The sequence below is a fragment of the Lepidochelys olivacea genome, assembly GCF_965140295.1.
Source record: "Lepidochelys olivacea isolate rLepOli2 genome assembly, chromosome: 14".
Taxonomy (NCBI): Eukaryota; Metazoa; Chordata; order Testudines; family Cheloniidae; genus Lepidochelys; species Lepidochelys olivacea.
This window is the reverse complement of record NC_140424.1, coordinates 29168128-29185475: the sequence shown is the minus strand read 5'-3', so window position 1 is coordinate 29185475 and position 17348 is coordinate 29168128. Positions and strand designations below refer to the sequence as shown.

At 44.2% G+C, this 17348-nt stretch overlaps 1 protein-coding gene across 2 annotated transcripts; it reads left to right on the top strand.

Annotated features, from left to right (window-relative positions):
• Positions 1-2308: 2308 nt before the first annotated feature.
• LOC311531226 (uncharacterized protein) lies at positions 2309-15496 on the top strand. Of its 2 annotated transcripts, none has more exons than XM_084648442.1 (4): positions 2309-2615; positions 4620-4821; positions 8873-8986; positions 9269-15496. In XM_084648442.1, exons 2-4 carry the CDS (start codon positions 4683-4685, stop codon positions 10639-10641), a joined length of 1626 nt encoding a protein of 541 aa, XP_084504568.1. In that variant the 5' UTR covers positions 2309-2615; positions 4620-4682; the 3' UTR covers positions 10642-15496. The 2 variants fall into 2 exon arrangements, with proteins under 2 accessions (XP_084504568.1, XP_084504567.1); XM_084648441.1 differs by having other exon boundaries at positions 2309-2831.
• The last annotated feature ends 1852 nt before the right edge of the window (positions 15497-17348 follow it).

Here is a 17348-nt window from a genome sequence, read left to right as displayed (position 1 = left end):
CCACAGCAGGTCTAAGCACTTAGACCTCAAAAAGAAAAGGAGTACTTGTGGCACCTTAGAGACTAACCAATTTATTTGAGCATGAGCTTTCGTGAGCTACAGCTCACTTCATCGGATGCATACCGTGGAAACTGCAGCAGACTTTATATACACACAGAGATCATAAAACAATACCTCCTCCCACCCCACTGTCCTGCTGGTAATAGCTTATCTAAAGTGATCATCAAGTTGGGCCATTTCCAGCACAAATCCAGGTTTTCTCACCCGCCACCCCCCCACACACAAACTCACTCTCCTGCTGGTAATAGCCCACTTTAGATAAGCTATTACCAGCAGGACAGTGGGGTGGGAGGAGGTATTGTTTTATGATCTCTGTGTGTATATAAAGTCTGCTGCAGTTTCCACGGTATGCATCCGATGAAGTGAGCTGTAGCTCACGAAAGCTCATGCTCAAATAAATTGGTTAGTCTCTAAGGTGCCACAAGTACTCCTTTTCTTTTTGCAAATACAGACTAACACGGCTGTTACTCTGAAACCTGTCACTTAGACCTCATTATCAGTGATTTAAGCTGTAGTGGTCACTTAACAAAACAAAAGACTCTCTATGGAGCCTAATCAGCTCTGTCTTTAAACTGTGGAGAGGAGCAGTCAAATCGTACTTGTGACACAGGCAGAACATCAAGCAAAACACCTGTCCCCACCCTCTCTCTTGATGCCCTCAATCAACACAGGCTAAGTACAGTTCTACTGCCCTTTACTCATATAATAAGAATAACAACATTTCATTACCCCCCCACTACACACACACACACACATTCAAGTCATTTGTAACCCAACCCCAGCCAAAATCTATCACTTGGGAAACACAGCTCCATTTGCTGGATACCTAGGTAGATTAGGTGTGAATGTAAATACAGTCTGGTCCTGAAGCCTTTCCCCCCAGCCCGCAGCTCATCACGAGCTGTCAGGGAGAGCTCATTTAGACTTTTCTTACAAATCATAATTTGAAATTATTAGGTTGGCCAACATCACGGAAATGAATGCACTGACACTGTCGTAAAAAACAACAGCTGTATAAGGAAGCTAGTCTATGTTCATACTTTTCAAATCTATCATACTTTTTCAGATACACATATTTTATCATACACTTTATATGCTTTTAAAGTGTGTATTAATGTTTCAATTTCAATTCAAATTTCCAAACAGTCACTAAATTAGCATGTAGCTAGTTCATAAAACTGGGCAAGGGGGGTGGTTGGGAAAATTCAGGGGGGGTGTAGGGAAATCACTGCCGGTGCAGTCTTAACCAAAGGAACTGAAGGTGCACTAAGAACAACAAGAGTCATATGAACATTCAAAATAAATAATGCTAATGCCTTAGCCTGTGGATTACAGGAAAGGAAGTGTAATCTAGGCAATCAGGACAGCACTTGCTCCTTGACCTGACTTTTCCTAATCTGCCCATCTCCTTCTCTTGCCTCCAACAGTTCTCCCCTCCTTTGGACATATTTTTTACCCCTCCATGATGTCGAGGACTCGAACCCCCAGACGGCACGGGTCGTTGTCTGACCAGAGAGAGACAGGCAACACCAGCAAGGTCCGAACACAAAGCTCTTTATTGAAGAGTGCACACAAAAACAGAGAGCAACCCGTCTCCAAAGAGAACCAGCAGTCTCTAAGTAAAACTCATAGGTTTTTATAGACAGTTCCGTCACGTCACAGATTTATTCATAAAGCAGCCCACCCCTCCCCTATGTTAGTTAAAATCCTCTTTCTCTATTATGCATGCACTTCTACCCCCTTATTGTACATAACTTTTAGCAAATCGCAATGCTTCACTAACTTTCTTATCGGTATGGGTGTCAACAAGGAGACAAGGAGTTAAGAACAGACATAACACAAAAACAAGGAGTGGAAAACAGTGCCTCCTATCTCAAAAAACTGTTCCCAGAACATTTGGTACAAAAAGGCAGGAATACAGGCCTTTTTTTTTTTTCTTACTCCCTGTAACTTAAACAAGTATTCCTTCATTCTGCTGTCAGAGGCTTTCCCAGCAGCCTCTCTTAGCCTGACTTTGGTTAGGTTGACATAACTGCTTCCTATTTAACTTTTCTCACCTGACAATGATTTCTCACCTTCTTTCCCCTCTCATTTTCTCCCACTTTTAGCACCATTTCCTTGCCGCAGGAAGCAGATTGGGAGGGTAGGAAGGGCAGAGTGAGGGCAGCAGCTTCAGCAGATGCCACTGAGCAATCTCGGATAGGTCCAGCAAAGGAGCAAATGCTCCAGGAAGCAGTTTCTCACCTGATTCGTCTGCCGCATCCCTGTCGGGGGCGAGAGGGAGGGAACAGTTCCTGCTGGGACAGCAAAATAAATAGCACAGGGTGGCTGAGGGAGGTAGCCACACAGGAGGCTTCTGAGAGCTTGGGATGGCACCAGAGAGCGCATTGCTCCAGGACTCTGTGTCTACACAGTGGGGGTTTCTCTCAGCTCAGGAAGGAGAGAAGGATTCTGGCTGGCATCCAGCAGCTGAGGGGTTACCACTGGAACGCCCGGCTGCTGCTCTGCTTAGTGCTGAGGGAGGGGAAGTTGCTCTGGCTCTTGCTGCTGCACAGGTGGGGGTTGGACTTCCTGAGTCAAACACTGACTGCTGCCTTCAGCTCCATACTGAGTCCGGGCTGAGCCGCTGCTGCCCAGCGGGGTCTGTGCGGGGAGAGACCTGCACTAACCCCCCTCTGGGCCCAGCCGCGGGGACTTTCTCCGGGTGCTGGACCCAGCCCCTGGGCAGCCCCGGGCTCTGCCGACACCAGCCCCTGAGCCGGAGCCTGCAGGTGAGGGGAGAGACCCGGGGGAAGGGCTGGGGCCGGGCAGGAAAGTGACTCTGCACCAACGGCCCCTCCTCGCCCCAGCTCTGCTCCCGGGGGGGTGGGGGTCTGCGAGTCCCGGAGCTGCTGCCCTCCCTGACCCCCGCCCCCCGGCTCTGCCCCCCTGAGCGCCTGCAGGAGCCGAGCCAGCGCCGGGAGAGCGAACGGGCCGGGCTGGGCCAGGGACCGAGTCTCCCAGCCCGAGGGGACGGAGCAGGAGGGAGATGGGCAGAGGCTGGCAGGGGCAGCAGGAGCAATCAGTGGGGAGGGAGGTTCCCGGCTCCCAGCCCTGCCCAGCTCCGTTCCCTGCAGCACCCCGTGGCAGGTTGACTTCCCTGGGGAGGAGCAGGGAGAGGAAAAGCCAGTTCCTGCTTCTGCCTGGTCCCCGCGCTGCTGGGTCGATGCGCTGCCCTGGGGACCGTGTCGGGGGATCCCCCAAAGTGTCTGCTTTTTTATTCTGCTCTTTCAGTATAGCTGGACTGCACAGTGACATGGACCGTGTTGGCTGCACCGTTTTAGTCTAAAGGGACCTTTTCAGTTCCTTACAACACACTCAGAGTTACCTGACAGGCCTCAGGTCTGACATAGTTTGACAATTCCTAAGCTCATTTTAGAGCAGAGAGTCTCTGTCCTGGATGAATTTATTTGGAAAGTTTGATATGGGAAAACACTTAGCTTGTTTTTGAGAAGGGGCCTGGGAAAAGAGCAAATTACAATTTTACCATTCTATTTTTAAAATAATTCTAGTCCCTTAAGAATTTAAGTAAAAAATTTACATTTGACTGAGAAAGGATTCCTAGTCAAGAGACAAGGTGGGTGAGGCAATATATTATTGGACCAACTTCTGGTCATGAGAGAGACCAGCTTTTGAGCCACAGAGGGTATGTCTACACAGCAAAAGGAAAAACCCGTAGCTGGCCTATGCTAGCTGACATGGGCTCATGGGGTTCTGGTAGCAGCGCTGTTTCATTGCTACCTAGACTTCTTGGCTTGGGCTAGACCCTCCCACCCCACAGGGTGAAAGTGATTAACCACTGGAACAAATGACCAGGGGAAGTGGTGGATTTTCCATCTCTTGATGTCTTCAAATAAATACTGGATGCTTTTCTGACCAATATACTTTAGACAAATGCAGGTCATGGGGCTCAGAACTGGTGTAACTGAGTAAAATGCAAGGGACTGTGACATACAGAAGTCAGACTGATGATCTCATAGTCCTTTGTGGCCTTAAGCTGTATGAATCTTAGGAACTCATCCTACAAACACTCTCACATATTTAATATTAAGCATCTCAGTGCTTCCGTTGACTTCACTTACTCTCTGTCACTAACAGTGTTTAAAAGTCTGTATGGATTTAGTCCTTGTGGGAGGGGCTGGGCTGTAAATAAAGTGATAAAAGCCAGGATCCTTAAAAAACAAGAGACTAATGTAGACACCTACGTCTGTGTTCAGGCAGCTCAGTCATTGGCCTAATTATCAGCAAGGCTGGACACTCAGAACTGAGACCCAATGTGGCAGGCTCAACATTCTTGAAACGCAGGCCACTTATTGAGAGACTTGACTACAGATTTGGGACTAAACTTTGGGTTGTTTTGTTTTGTTTTTTAGTGTTTTGGCTCAAGTATTCTCCAGGATGACAGAGTCTAGGATGACAGAGAGTGTCTGTTGGCAGGGAAGGAGTCTGGGGAAAACTGGGGTGTGTAATGGATTAAACCTCTTCTGAAACCTTCCCTATCGCCCTTCTCACTCTGACAGGCTGCAGAATAAAATCCACATTTGCTCCAGTTCATCCCATCAACGGAGAGACGAGAAAGGGAAATGGCTGCAGCAGAGCCGGTGACCTTCGAGGAGGTGGCTGTGTATTTCTCTGAGGAAGAATGGGCCCTGCTGGATGTAGGTCAGAGGGCCCTGTACAGGGATGTTATGCAGGAGAATTATGAGACCGTGACCTCGCTGGGTAAGGATTCCTGTCCCATTGGGTATTAGAAACTGTGGGGTCTCAGAAGCATCTGGGTCAGCTTCTCTTCAGGATTCTTAATTGGTCCCCCATATTTCTATGACGATCTGCCCTGTTAGTCCCTAGATTGTGTGTCTGTGATATTGTCCCTTCCCACAAGACAGAAGATTGAGGGATATGTTGATGGTGCTACTCTTCCCAGAACCAAGATTTTTAAGTGCACTTTGTCTCCATCTTGACTGTATTCTGCCTGAGCCAGATATGTGAGCAGGAGCTCCCAGATGTTCCAGACTTTTCTACCTGTCAGGAAAGCCATGGACAGGAATCATGAGGCTGGTTGCCATTAGTGTCTCTAGAGCTACCTCTTCTGCCAAGGTGCTGAGTTCTTGGAAGGAGGATGTTGGTCCTGGTGTCTCTTCTTGGCCGTGATGGTTCCTCGCACTGAGGGGGCTGTGTTCTGGGGCTGAGGGAGGGTATATGAGGTAACTGGTGGTCTGAGAGTATTCTGTGAGTCTATCGATGTACTATATGAATGTCTGGGGGACGGCCCAGGGAGGTCAGAAGAATATTCACAAATTGGCAAAGGGTTCATAAAAGTGCCACAAGAATGATTTCAAGTTTGGAAAATGTGCCTTAGAGTGAGAGACTTAAAGCGCTCCATATATTGAATTTATCCAGGAGAAGATTAAGCAGTATTTTGAACAGAAGCCTTAGGTATCTACAGAGGGAGATTTCTGACAGCACAGGGTTCCTTAATCTAGCAGACAAAATCAGAAGGAGATCCAGAGGCTGGAAGCTGAAGCTGGATAAATTCAGACCAGTCATAAAGTGCAGATGTTTAACAGTGAGGTGAATTAACCATTGGAGTAATTTACGCAGGGATGTGGTGGATTCTCCATCACTAGGAGTCTTTGAATCAAGCTTGGATGTCTCTTTCTAACAAATATGTCTAGCTCAACCACAAGATATGGACTTGATGCAGGAATTTCTGCGCAAGGTTGTCTGACCTGTCTAATGTACAGGAGGTCAGACTAGATAATCCTAATACTCCCTTCTGACCTTTACATCTGGCAATCTATGTTTGCAGATCTGTAGATTAGTCAGAAATTTGGTCAAGTTCCAATTCAGCAAACTTCCCTATTCACCAAGCACTAATGTGACTCAAGTACTAACTATAAGAGAGATGCTCGACTAGGAACCTGAGGATTCAGGAACTATGGGGATTCACTTGGTGGGATTTCTTTGGATGAAACTGTCCTGCATCTAAGGAAAAGGAGGGAAATTAGCAGAATAAGGACAATGTTCTTCCAAAAAGCAGGCTTTCACAAACTCTGAGAACTTGGTATGTTTGGTCCCATAGGAAGAAAATCTAAGGGAAAAAGGAGTTCAGGAGAGCTGGCAGTTTCTCAAAAAGACAATATTTACAAGACAAAAAGCATATCCCAATAATACAGAAAGATAGGAAGAATAGCAAGGGGCCAATATTGCTGCATCAGGAGGTCTTTAATGACACGAACATTGAAAAGGAATCCTGCAAAAAGTGGAAACATGGACAACTTGCTAAGGATGAGTATGAAATAACAGCAGAGGCATGTAGCGAGAAAATCAAAAAGGCTGAGCCACAAAATGAGTTACAAATAGCAAGGGACATAAAAGGCAATGAGAAGAGGTCCTGTAAATACATGAGGAGCAAGAGCAAAACGAAAGACAGTGTAGGCCCACTACTTGGAGGGGAAAGAGAGCTAAAAATTATAACATCAGGAAGGCTGAGTTGTTAATTCCTATTTTCCTTTAGTGTTTAGTAAAAAAAAAAATATAATGTTGACCAGAAGCTTAATAGAACTAATATCAAAAACAAGGGGGAAGGAACACAAGCCAGAGTAGAGAAAGAACAGATTGAATACATCTAACTTACTTAAATATTCTTTAAGTCATCGGGGACTGACCAAATTCATCCTGGGGTACTTAAGGAACTAGCTGAAGCAATCTCGGAACTATTAACAGTTATCTTTGAGAATTCATGGAAGACAGGTGAGGTCCCAGAGACTGGAGAAGGACAAGCATAGTACTTATCATTAAAAGGAGGAACAAAGATGACTTGCAAATTATAGGCCAATCAGCCTAACTTTGATACCTGCATAGACATTGAACCAATTATTAAACAATCAATTTGTAAGCACCTAGTGGATAAGTAATAGTCAACATTGATTTGTCAAGAATAAATCAAGTCAAATCCAAAGTGTTACGCTGAGAAAGGATAAATCAAATGCACAAATACACAATGTGCAATAACTGGCCAGGAAGTAGTACTGTAGAAAAGCATTTGGGAGTTATAGTGGATCACAAATTGAATGTGAGCCAACAATGTGATGTAATTGCAAAAAAGGCTAATATCATGCTAGGCTGTATTAACGAGAGAGTCATATGTATGACACAGTAGGTAATTGTCCCTCCCTACTTGGCACTCATTAGGACTCATTTGGAGTACTGTGAACACTTCTGGGTGTCTCACTTTTGGAAAGATGTGGACACATTGGAGAGAGTATAGAGGAGAGCAAAAAAACCTGACCTATGAGAAAAGGCAAAAAGAAGTGGTCATGTTTAGTCTTGAGAAAAGAAGACTGAGTGGGAGACCTGATACCAGTCTTCAAATGTGGGAAGGTGTGTTATGAAGAGGCAGGTGATCGATTGTTCTCTATGTCCACAGAACATAGGAAATGAAGTGATGGATGGGCTTAACCTGCAGCAAGGAAGATTTAGGTTTGGTATTAGAAAGTTTTTCCCATCTGTAAGAACAGTTAGGTAATGGAACAGGTTAACAAGGAAAGTTGTGAAATTCCAGGCTTTGTCTACAGTACACAGCTTTTAGCGACATGGCTGTGTTGCCACAGCCCTGCCGCTAAAAGTTGTGCAGCGTATCCGCTGTTTGACAGCTCTCCTACTGACAAAAAACTTCCACCCGCAATGAGTGGCATTCGCTTTGTCAGCAGGAGTGCTCTGTTCACACTGGCACTTGTCATGACAAAACTTTTGTCTTTCAGGTGATGGGGGTGTTTAACACCTCTGAAAGACAAAAGTTTTGTCATTCAATTGCGAGTGTAGACAAAGAGCCAGTCACTGGTTGCTTTTAAGAACAGGATAGACAAACATCTGTCAGGGTCGGTCTTGGGGTACCTACTTCTGTCTCAATGCAGGGGGCTGGGACAGATGAGCTCTTGCTGCTCTTTTCAGCAACATATTTCTATGATTCTGTGATTTGAGCCAAGGTGGGAGGAGAATGTCTACTCCACAGCCAGAGCTGTCCTCTCTGGGTCTGAGGTGTATGGAGCAGGCTAAGGGGGTAGGAAAAGCCAATACCAGGCCTGAGGTGGGAGTCAGCCAGGCCCCAGCAGGGCCAGATCCGGTCTTATGGATAAAGGGGAAGGACTGAATGACAGTTGATCAGCAAGCGTATGGGGGCCCTTGTGCTGGACCATCGTGACTCATGAGAGGAGGCTCTTTGCTCTCTGCACTGGACAGGGAGCAGGTGTATAGTGATCTTTTTCCAGGCCCTGGGTGGTGTTTCCTCTGTTTATTTCTGAGCAGCTTATCATTTGGGGAGAACCTAGGGTCCCCAATCAGGTGACACCAGTGGAGCTAGGTGCTGCATGGATGCAGACTAGGAGAGAGTCCCCATACCAAAGAGTTGATGGTCTGAGTATATCCTCCTGTTCTGCCTTGTGTTGAGAAGGGATGTGTGGGGGGGAGACGTGACTGTAAATGATGGAGGCTAAATCGTACCCCAGGTAACTTCAGAGTGTAGCAACTCTGCTCAACTCCTCAGGGGAATAAGTCAAGGCCATTCCCGAGGCAGAGTGGGTGAACTCCTGCTCCAGAGCTGCACATCATGGGATGTTGTATGATTTATAGTGCAGTCCCCATAGGGTTAGGGGTAGGGAGAGGAAGAAGCCTCCCTGGGTGGGCTGCTCAGATCCTTGGTTTGGAAGTAATAACAGCCCTGAGCTTAATGACCAAGATCAACACTTGTTTCCTCACCGCCTCTGCCAAGCAGGATTCCCAGTTTCCAAACCTGACGTGATCTCCCACCTGGAACGAGGGGAGAGGCTGTGCGTTTCTGGTCTCCAGGACTATGAGGAAAGGGAGATTCTGAGAGACCCCCACACAGGTGAGGAATCAGTTAAACGTACTCAGAAATCAGTTATTCTATCATCCTGGCAGACATCACATACACATTTTCATCAAGCTTGTCTGACCCTTCATCTATGCTCATAGGATGTGGAGGAAAGATGGGTCCCCTCCTATGGGGAAGGGTATGGGGGGAGCAGGATTCAGCTCCTGATCGTTCAATCTCCCTAGCAGTTATTTGGGTTTGTTCTCCCCTTTCTGAGGTTCCCTGTCCCTGGCACAGGAACTGACTCCTGTCTGGATTTGCTCTCTGTCCCAACAGGTGATGGGATGGTGAATGAGGAGGAGAATCCGCAGCAGGAAAGTCCTGAGCAATTGGAACCACAGGGGATGGTATCAGGAAGATCTGATGTTTCCCAGAGTCCTGAGCAGGGAGAAGCCTGTGAAATTCAGCACAGACCAGAAAGGAAGCAGGGAAACTACTCAGAGGAGAGACTGGGTAAATCCACTCACAAGAGCAGAGGCATCAAGAAAATCAAAGAAACTGTTCAACAGAGAATTCGCACTGGAGAGAGTCCCTACTCGTGCGGTGATTGTGGGAAAAGCTTCAGTCAGAGCTTAACCCTTATTCACCATCAGAGAATCCACATGGGAGAGAAACCCTATAAATGTAATGAGTGTGGGAAAAGCTTCAGTGTGAGCTCAAAGTTTCTATTGCATCAGAGAACTCACACAGGAGAAAGACCCTATGACTGCCCCGTGTGTGGGAAAAGCTTCAGTGTGAGCTCCAACCTTATTCAACATCAGAGAATCCACACAGGAGAGAAACCCTATAAGTGTCCTGACTGCGGGAAAAGCTTCAATCAGAGTTCAAACCTTCTGTCACATCAGAGAATCCACACGGGAGAGAAACCCTTTGAATGTCTCGAGTGCAGGAAAAGCTTCAGTCGTAGATCGACCCTTCTATCACATCAGAGAATCCACACACAAGAGAAACCCTATACCTGCGCTGAGTGTGGGAAAAACTTCGGTCACAGTGCACACCTTACTAGTCACCAGAGAACCCACACAGGAGAGAAACCCTTCAAATGCAGCGAATGTGGGAAAAGCTTTAGTCAAAGCTCAAACCTTTATACACATCAGAGAATTCACATGGGAGAGAGACTCTATAATTGCCCTGACTGCGGGGAAAGCTTCAGACTGAAGTCAACTCTTGTTACTCACAAGAGAATCCACATGGCTGAGAAACCCTTTAAATGCCCCGCATGTGGGAAAAGCTTCAATGCGAGCTCAGCCCTTAGGAAACATCAGAGAATCCACAGTGGAGAGAGACCCTATGAGTGTCTTCACTGTGGGAAAAGTTTCTGTAGCAGCTCAGCCCTTTGTAATCATCAGAGCACTCACCTTGAGGACAGACCCTACAAATGCAATGAGTGCAGGAAAAGCTTCAGTCAAAGTTCCAACCTTATTCAACATCAGAGAATCCACACAGGAGAGAGACCCTATAACTGCCCCGACTGCAGGAAAAGCTTCAGTCGGAAATCAACCCTAATTAAGCATCAGAGAACCCATGTGGCGGAGAGAGACCCTATAAGTGAGCTAAATGTGGGAAAGGCTTCAGTGACAGCTCAAACCTCATTACACATCAGAGAATCCACACAGGACACAACACCTAGGAATGGGTCATGTGTATAAGACCTCTATTGAGACCCATGAATCTCAAAGGGTCAGGGCAGGCTGGAGTGGCCCTGTAATGAGGACCTGCAATAGTTAGTTATTAAAGCAGAGAATGAAATCACATGCCTGGAACATGTGTAGACCAAGAGACTGAGATAAGATTCCCATGTTGTGATGAGATTTGTTTATTGCACTCCCCCTGCCCCCCCCGACTCTCACACATACCTCCCCATGTACCCCTTATCTCCACACACCACCACCCTTATACATCTGACTCGCACCCCTAGGGCTATGATTCCCAGTGGGGTGCGGATGTTGTTTGCTCAGGGGAACAACATCCTTGACTTCCAAAAGAAAGTGAAATTGTCTTTCAAAATGCTGCAGGACAAGAAATGTTCTTCCCATAATTTAAAGCTCCCTCTCTCTTACCTGGGCCATCAGCTAATCAGAAGGATTTTTAATAATATGCAAGAAGGAATAGTAATAGCCCAGCTGCAGGAAGGGAAACTAAACCCATCTGAAACCTAACCTGTACTGAAGTCCACTCTGAACCCTTACAGATTCTGAAATAAGGAAAAAAATCTTGCTCTTCAAATAGTCAAGACAAACCCATCAGTTAAATTTATAATCTTAAAAAATAAAAAGTGGAATTGTTAATCAAGTGCCTCTGCTCACTTTTAAAAGAAATAATGAGTCCTTTGGCTGCCAGGCAGAAATGAGGGAGAGTTGCAGAACAGGTGTTCGTCAATCATGCTGGGCAGCAGGAGGAGCATACTCAAAGCCCAACAAAAAAACCTGGCGGGGGAAAAAACCCTTTCTCATAGAACTGTAGAAATGCAGGGGTGGGCTGGAAGGGACCATCAAGTCCAGTCCCCTGCTCTGTGGCCAGCGGACCAAGTAAACCTAGACCATCCCTGACAGGTGTTTGTCCAACTTTTTTTTTTTAAAAGCTTCCGATGATAGGGACTCCTCGACCTCCCTTGGAAGCCAATTGAAGAGCTTAGTAACCCTTATATTTAGGTGAGATATTAGGAAAAACTTTCTAAATCTTCTTGGCTACAGATTAAGCCCATCACTTCATGTGCTATCTTCAGTGGACATGGAGAAAAATTGTTCACCATCCCCTTTATAACAGCTCTTAACATATTGAAAGACTATTTTCAGGTCACCCTTCAGTCTTCTGTTCTCAAGACTAAATATGCTCATTTTAAAAATCTTTACTCGTAGGTCAGGTTTTCTAAACCTTTAATCATTTTTATTGCTCTCCTCTGAGCCCCCACTCCTTCCCCCCACCCCCACCCCCGGTTCTTTTCAGTAGTACTACCACCTAAACAGTTGTTTCCCATTTTATTGTTCTACATTTGATTTTTCCTTCCTAAGTGAAGTACTATGCACTTGTCTTTATTTAATTTCATCTTGTTTTGAATCCAAACCAATTCTCCAATTTGTCAAGGTCATTTTGAATTTTAAACCTGTCCTACAAAGTGCTTGGAACCCCTTCTAGCTTGCTGTCATCTGCAAATTTTATAAGCATACTCTCTACTGCATTATTGGGTCATTAATTAAAATATTGAATAGTGCCGGACCCAGGACTGACCCTGGTGGGAACCCACTGGATACAATCTCCCAATTTGACAGGAAACCATTGATAACTACACTTTGAGTATGGTCTTTCAACATGTTGTGCACCCACCTTATAGTAATTTCCTCTAGACCACATTTCCCTAGTTTGCCTATGAGAATGTCGTATGGAACTGTGTCAAAAACCTTACTAAAATCAGGTTATAACATGTCTACTGCTTCCTCCCAACCACTAAATCAGTAATCCTATCAAAGAAGGAAACTGAATTGGTTTGGCATGATTTGTTCTTGACAAATCTATTGTGACTATGCCTTATAACCTATTATCCCCCGGTGCTTACAAATTGATTGTTTAATACTTTGCTCCAGTATCTTTCCATCTGGTGAAGATAGGCTGACTGAACTATAATTCCCCAGGTCCTTCTTGTTCCTTTTTTTTAAAGATAAGTACCATGTTTGCCCTTCTCCAGTCTTCTGGGATCTCACTGTCCTCCAGGAATTCTCTTTGAGAATTCCAATGACTTGGAGATTGCTTCAGCTTGTTCTTTATGTACCCTGGGATTAATTTAATTAGAGCCTGCTGACTGGAATACATATAACTTATCTAAATATTCTTTAACCTGGTTTTACCCTATTTTGGTTTGCTTTCATTTCCCCTGGTTGTCAATATTAATTGTGTTAAGTATCTGGTCATCATTGATTATTTTAGCGACGATTAAAGGAAAATAGGCATTAAGCACCTATTGTTGCTCTCCTTCCTCCTAAATAGAGTGCCCACACTTTTTGTTGTCTTTCTCTTGCTCCTAATGTATTTAAAGAACCTTTTCTGTCCCTTGCCAGGTGTAACTCATTTTGCGCCTTAGCCTTTCTGCTTTTGTCTCTATGTTCTTGTGCTGTTCTTTTGTACTACTTATTAATCTGACCATGTTTCCACTTTTTGTAGGATTCCTTTTTGATTTTCAGGTCATTTAGAATTAAGCAAAAAACCATCAGGGTGCAACTTCGTTTAAAAAAAAAAACCAACAACAATAAAAATCTTAAAAGAAAACCCAAAACATCAGTGAAACTTTGCTTTTTAAAATCAATCTTGGCACAGAACCCAGCATACTAGGTGGGAAGCCACTTAAGCTGCCCAGTGGAGGATGCCACCAGGAGAGGAGTCTTCTAAGCGCCATCCTTTTTATGGAGATAGGTGCCTATCTCTTCCTTCAAGTCAGGAACTGGGGAAGTTAGATGTTCCTCTGCCAATGGGGTCTGATACAGAAGTCCTATTCAGAGGTCACCTATCTCCACACAACACAGCTGGGGAGGAAGCAGATGGAGGAGCTTCTTTATAACCTTTAGCTTCATGGTTATTTTATTCACCCAGGATGTGGGAGACACCTTGTTCATGTCCCCCCACTACCTACTGAGGCAAAGGGATTTGAACAGGGATCTTGCACTTCTCAGGAGAGTGGCTGAACTACCAAGACATGGGATATTCTGATGTGAGTGTCTCCTTGTCTCTCCTAGTGAAGCAGCTCCACTGTATATAAATACTTAAGGAATCATTGGGCCAGAGTAAGAATGATTCCACAGCCTGAGGGCCAGGGCACCCACCTATAAGGTGGGTGACTCTGGATCCAATCCCCCTTCTCCAGTGATCGTAAGATCCTAAGTCCCACCACTCACCACAAAGAAGGCTGTACGCTGAACAGCAGAAGGAAGGGTGAGAAATTGCACCTGCTTGAAAGTGCAGAAAGATTTAGGAAATCAAAGCTTGCTGCGACAATTCCATAGGGATTTTCTGTGCTTCAAAGAAACAGAGCGTTAAAGGACATAACTAGAGTAAGATAGGGTTTGAATCTGACAACATTGCAGATTTTGGCTGCTTTAAATGACATGCTGTAACCTGTAGCTGCCAGACTTATTGTTCACACCATGGGTGTGTGGTGCTGGATGCACTTAACTTGGCTTACTAAATTATCTGGCTTACTGCTTAAAAGAGCTACCCTTCAAATTTTTGGTTTGAGGAGGACATAACTAAATCTCAGCTGTGCTGATTGTGTTACTGTATCTTTGTTGTCTTGTTTCAGCTCAAGTCCTATCTTGAAGTGTTACTAAGAACTAGCAACTTTGTTAATCACTGTTCTGCTCTTCCCTGGATTTTTCCCTCCGCACCTCCAGCTATTCGGTTTTTGCATCTGAGTGAGAATTAAGTGCCGGTTAGAGAAGCATCCTTAGATCTCTCACCCTTGTAACACTACACTGTGTGTGAGCGAGAGAACTAACTTCAAAATCTCACGTCAGTCTTTATTTGTGTATGTTCTAAACCTTAGAATAATTTTGTACTAACTTCAGTTGTGTTGTGTGTTTCTAACTACAGAATGAACTAATATGTTTATATTTTACACTTCACACAAACCTTTTCCCAATCTTGGAATAGGAATTTAACTAGTTCTTATTTTACATTTGTCAATTTTATATACCAGAAGCAGGGTACTTTGTGATAATTCTTTCTATATTTGAATGTTACAATGTTTACCTATTGATGTATTGAATTACCTTTAATAATCTCTCCCCCCCCCTTCCCCCCCGCTGCCAATTAAGTCAAATACCAGGATCTCCCTGCAATATACTGCCTTTCAACTTTCCAAGAAAAATCCCTCACTCTCCTTGACTAACTTTAATTTGAATACGTTGGTTAATCAAACTGCTTTCTGAACTTTCACCCTTGTAAAATTGCCTATTAACTCCACCAAACCAAAGCTAATCCTCTCTCATCTGCATTGTTGTATAATAATCAAATTGGGTGATTCTTGTACCCCATTTATTATGTGTCATTGTAACTATTTCCAACTAGATACATGTGTCTAAACACTGCTGAATTTTGAGCTGTAGTGATCCTATGACTTGCGAATTTGCCTTAAATCATGCTTAGCCTCACAATGCTACCTTATTAAGACAGAAATAAAAGTAGTAATAATGGATTTGGTAGATTTTGTGCTGTCTACACAACTTTCAGTGTTTGTACTATTCAACCTATCTAGTTTCACCCAAATTTGTTTTGAGTTTAAAAGTTTTAATCCGGTTACTTCACTGAGGTTATATATGGTTATCTGAAATGTTTTCTTTAAGATTAGCGGTTACATTCTGTTGATGATACTTCGCTACAAGTGAATTTTATTTGGGGGCGGGAACCATTGATGCTTGTTAGTATCCAAAGTTATTCTATTTTAGAATTTCATGTTAGTTAAGATGTTATTTTAAGATTTCATACATTGTATCATTTGTTTTATTTACCTTTTTTTCAGTTGGGGTGTCTCATTTAGATAATCCTTGTGGATTTAATTTTTTGTTGGTTTCTTCAATCAGTTTTGATTACTTAAATGTTTCCCTATTTTAAATTTGAGTTCAGTTGTTTTGTTTTGGGCTGTACTTTAGTATAAAGGAAGCAGAATCCTTTGTTCATTTTTAAGCGGTTACTCCTGGATTGCAGTCTCATTTTTTTTTAGCATATGCGCAACGTGCCTCAGGTGGCACGTGACCAGGATTCATCACCAATTTTGGTCTGCTGCAGTCTCCTTAATATCAATAATCAATCATTCTATGTGTTGGTTTGGTTTTCCTGAAATAGTCATATGAGAAGCAATTCATTAATAATTCCATCTCATTAATGGTTTCTCCCAATTATGAATTTTTATACTTATTTGGTTCTTTTACTTTGAAAATCACCTGCCATCCAACCCCTTTCTACCCCCACTCCTGTCATTTCCAGAGCCAGTTTATCCACTGCCTTCCTGGCTTATGAACCATTTTCCTGGCCCCTTGGACAGGAGAAAGGAGCTGTTTAACTACACTCTGAGCAGCTAGTCCAGTGAAATGCGCATTTGGAAGACTGAAGGGGAGGAGGAGGAACCTCTTGAGAAGGCTGGAGGCTGCTGAGCAATCTCTGCCTCACTTGATAGGTGGTTGCTGTGTTTTGCACATCATCTGTGAAAGCCAGGGGAGATCCTCACCAAAGGCTGAGAGGCAGAGGGATTTCCTGTATGTTGTGAACAGCTACAAGGTGCCCCCAGTGATCAGGGACGTGTTGTGCTCTTACTTTGATGTCAGAGTGTAGTGGTGGAAAATGAATGTTCTGTAGCCAGTTAAATGAAGGCAGTGCGTTTGTGTACAGATTGTATTGATAATCAATGTTAGGGAAAGGGGAGCTGCAGCTCAATGCAATTTTTCAGTTGATGAATGCTATTGATTTGACAAAGCATAATGTAAACGTAATGCCAGTGGGCCTGTAGAGGAACATGCCCAAAGTGCTGAGTGTCCACATGGCTGTACTAATGGATTCACAAAAATGTGTAGGTGGAAACTCTTCTGTTGTCTTGGTGGGTAGAATGTAGAAATGATGAAAAATAAAAATAGAATTCTGTCAAGTCTAGTTATAACTTTAGCTATTTTGGCATAAATTGTATTGAGTTCTCAAGCAGAAGTTAGTTTTATTTATTTATCTGCTGTCTTATCCCACTTCAATGAATCCTCTTTGGAGGTGATGTTACTGTACGCCTTAGTTCTACTGGTATAAGGTTTGTTTGGATTACTTCTATACCACTTCTGGCAGTTCTCCCACTGCTATCCCCCACTGCATTGCTTCGCACCCAGGTCAGCCTGTGTTTACCTCTGTGCGCTCTACTGCTCTTGACCAGATGACATATCTCCATGTGCACCCTTTTAGGAATCCTAGGCCTTGTCAACAAAACCCTGTAGTGTGTGTAAACAAAAGTTACGCTGCTTTAATTAAACTGCTGTTGCATGTCCACACTGTGCTCCTTGCGTTGGCAGAGCGCATCCACACTAGCAGCTCTTGCATTGACGCAGTGCACTGTCTATCCCATTGCGCAACTGGCTGCAGGGTGCTTTGGGAAAGGTTTGCAATGCCTCATAGGTCAGGTACAGCATCACATGATGCAGATTTCTCAGTCCCATTGTTCCATGGGCATCCTATTAGATCGCAAGCTGCTTTTCAACTGAAGTGTGTGGGGTGGAGAGGTTGAGAGTGTGTGACAAGGAGCATGTGTGTGAGGGGGAAGAGACAAAGTGTGTGTTGGGGGAAAGTGTTGGCATGCTGTCTCTTTAAGTTTGGACAGCAGTCTGAGCAACCAATCCTG

Coding starts and splice junctions, on each gene's coding strand:
- LOC311531226 (XM_084648442.1), top strand. CDS start 4,683: ATGGCTGCAGCAGAGCCGGTGACCTTCGAGGAGGTGGCTGTGTATTTC. Junction 4,822..8,872: donor TGAGACCGTGACCTCGCTGG/GTAAGGATTCCT, acceptor TCTGCCAAGCAG/GATTCCCAGTTTCCAAACCT. Junction 8,987..9,268: donor TCTGAGAGACCCCCACACAG/GTGAGGAATCAG, acceptor CTGTCCCAACAG/GTGATGGGATGGTGAATGAG.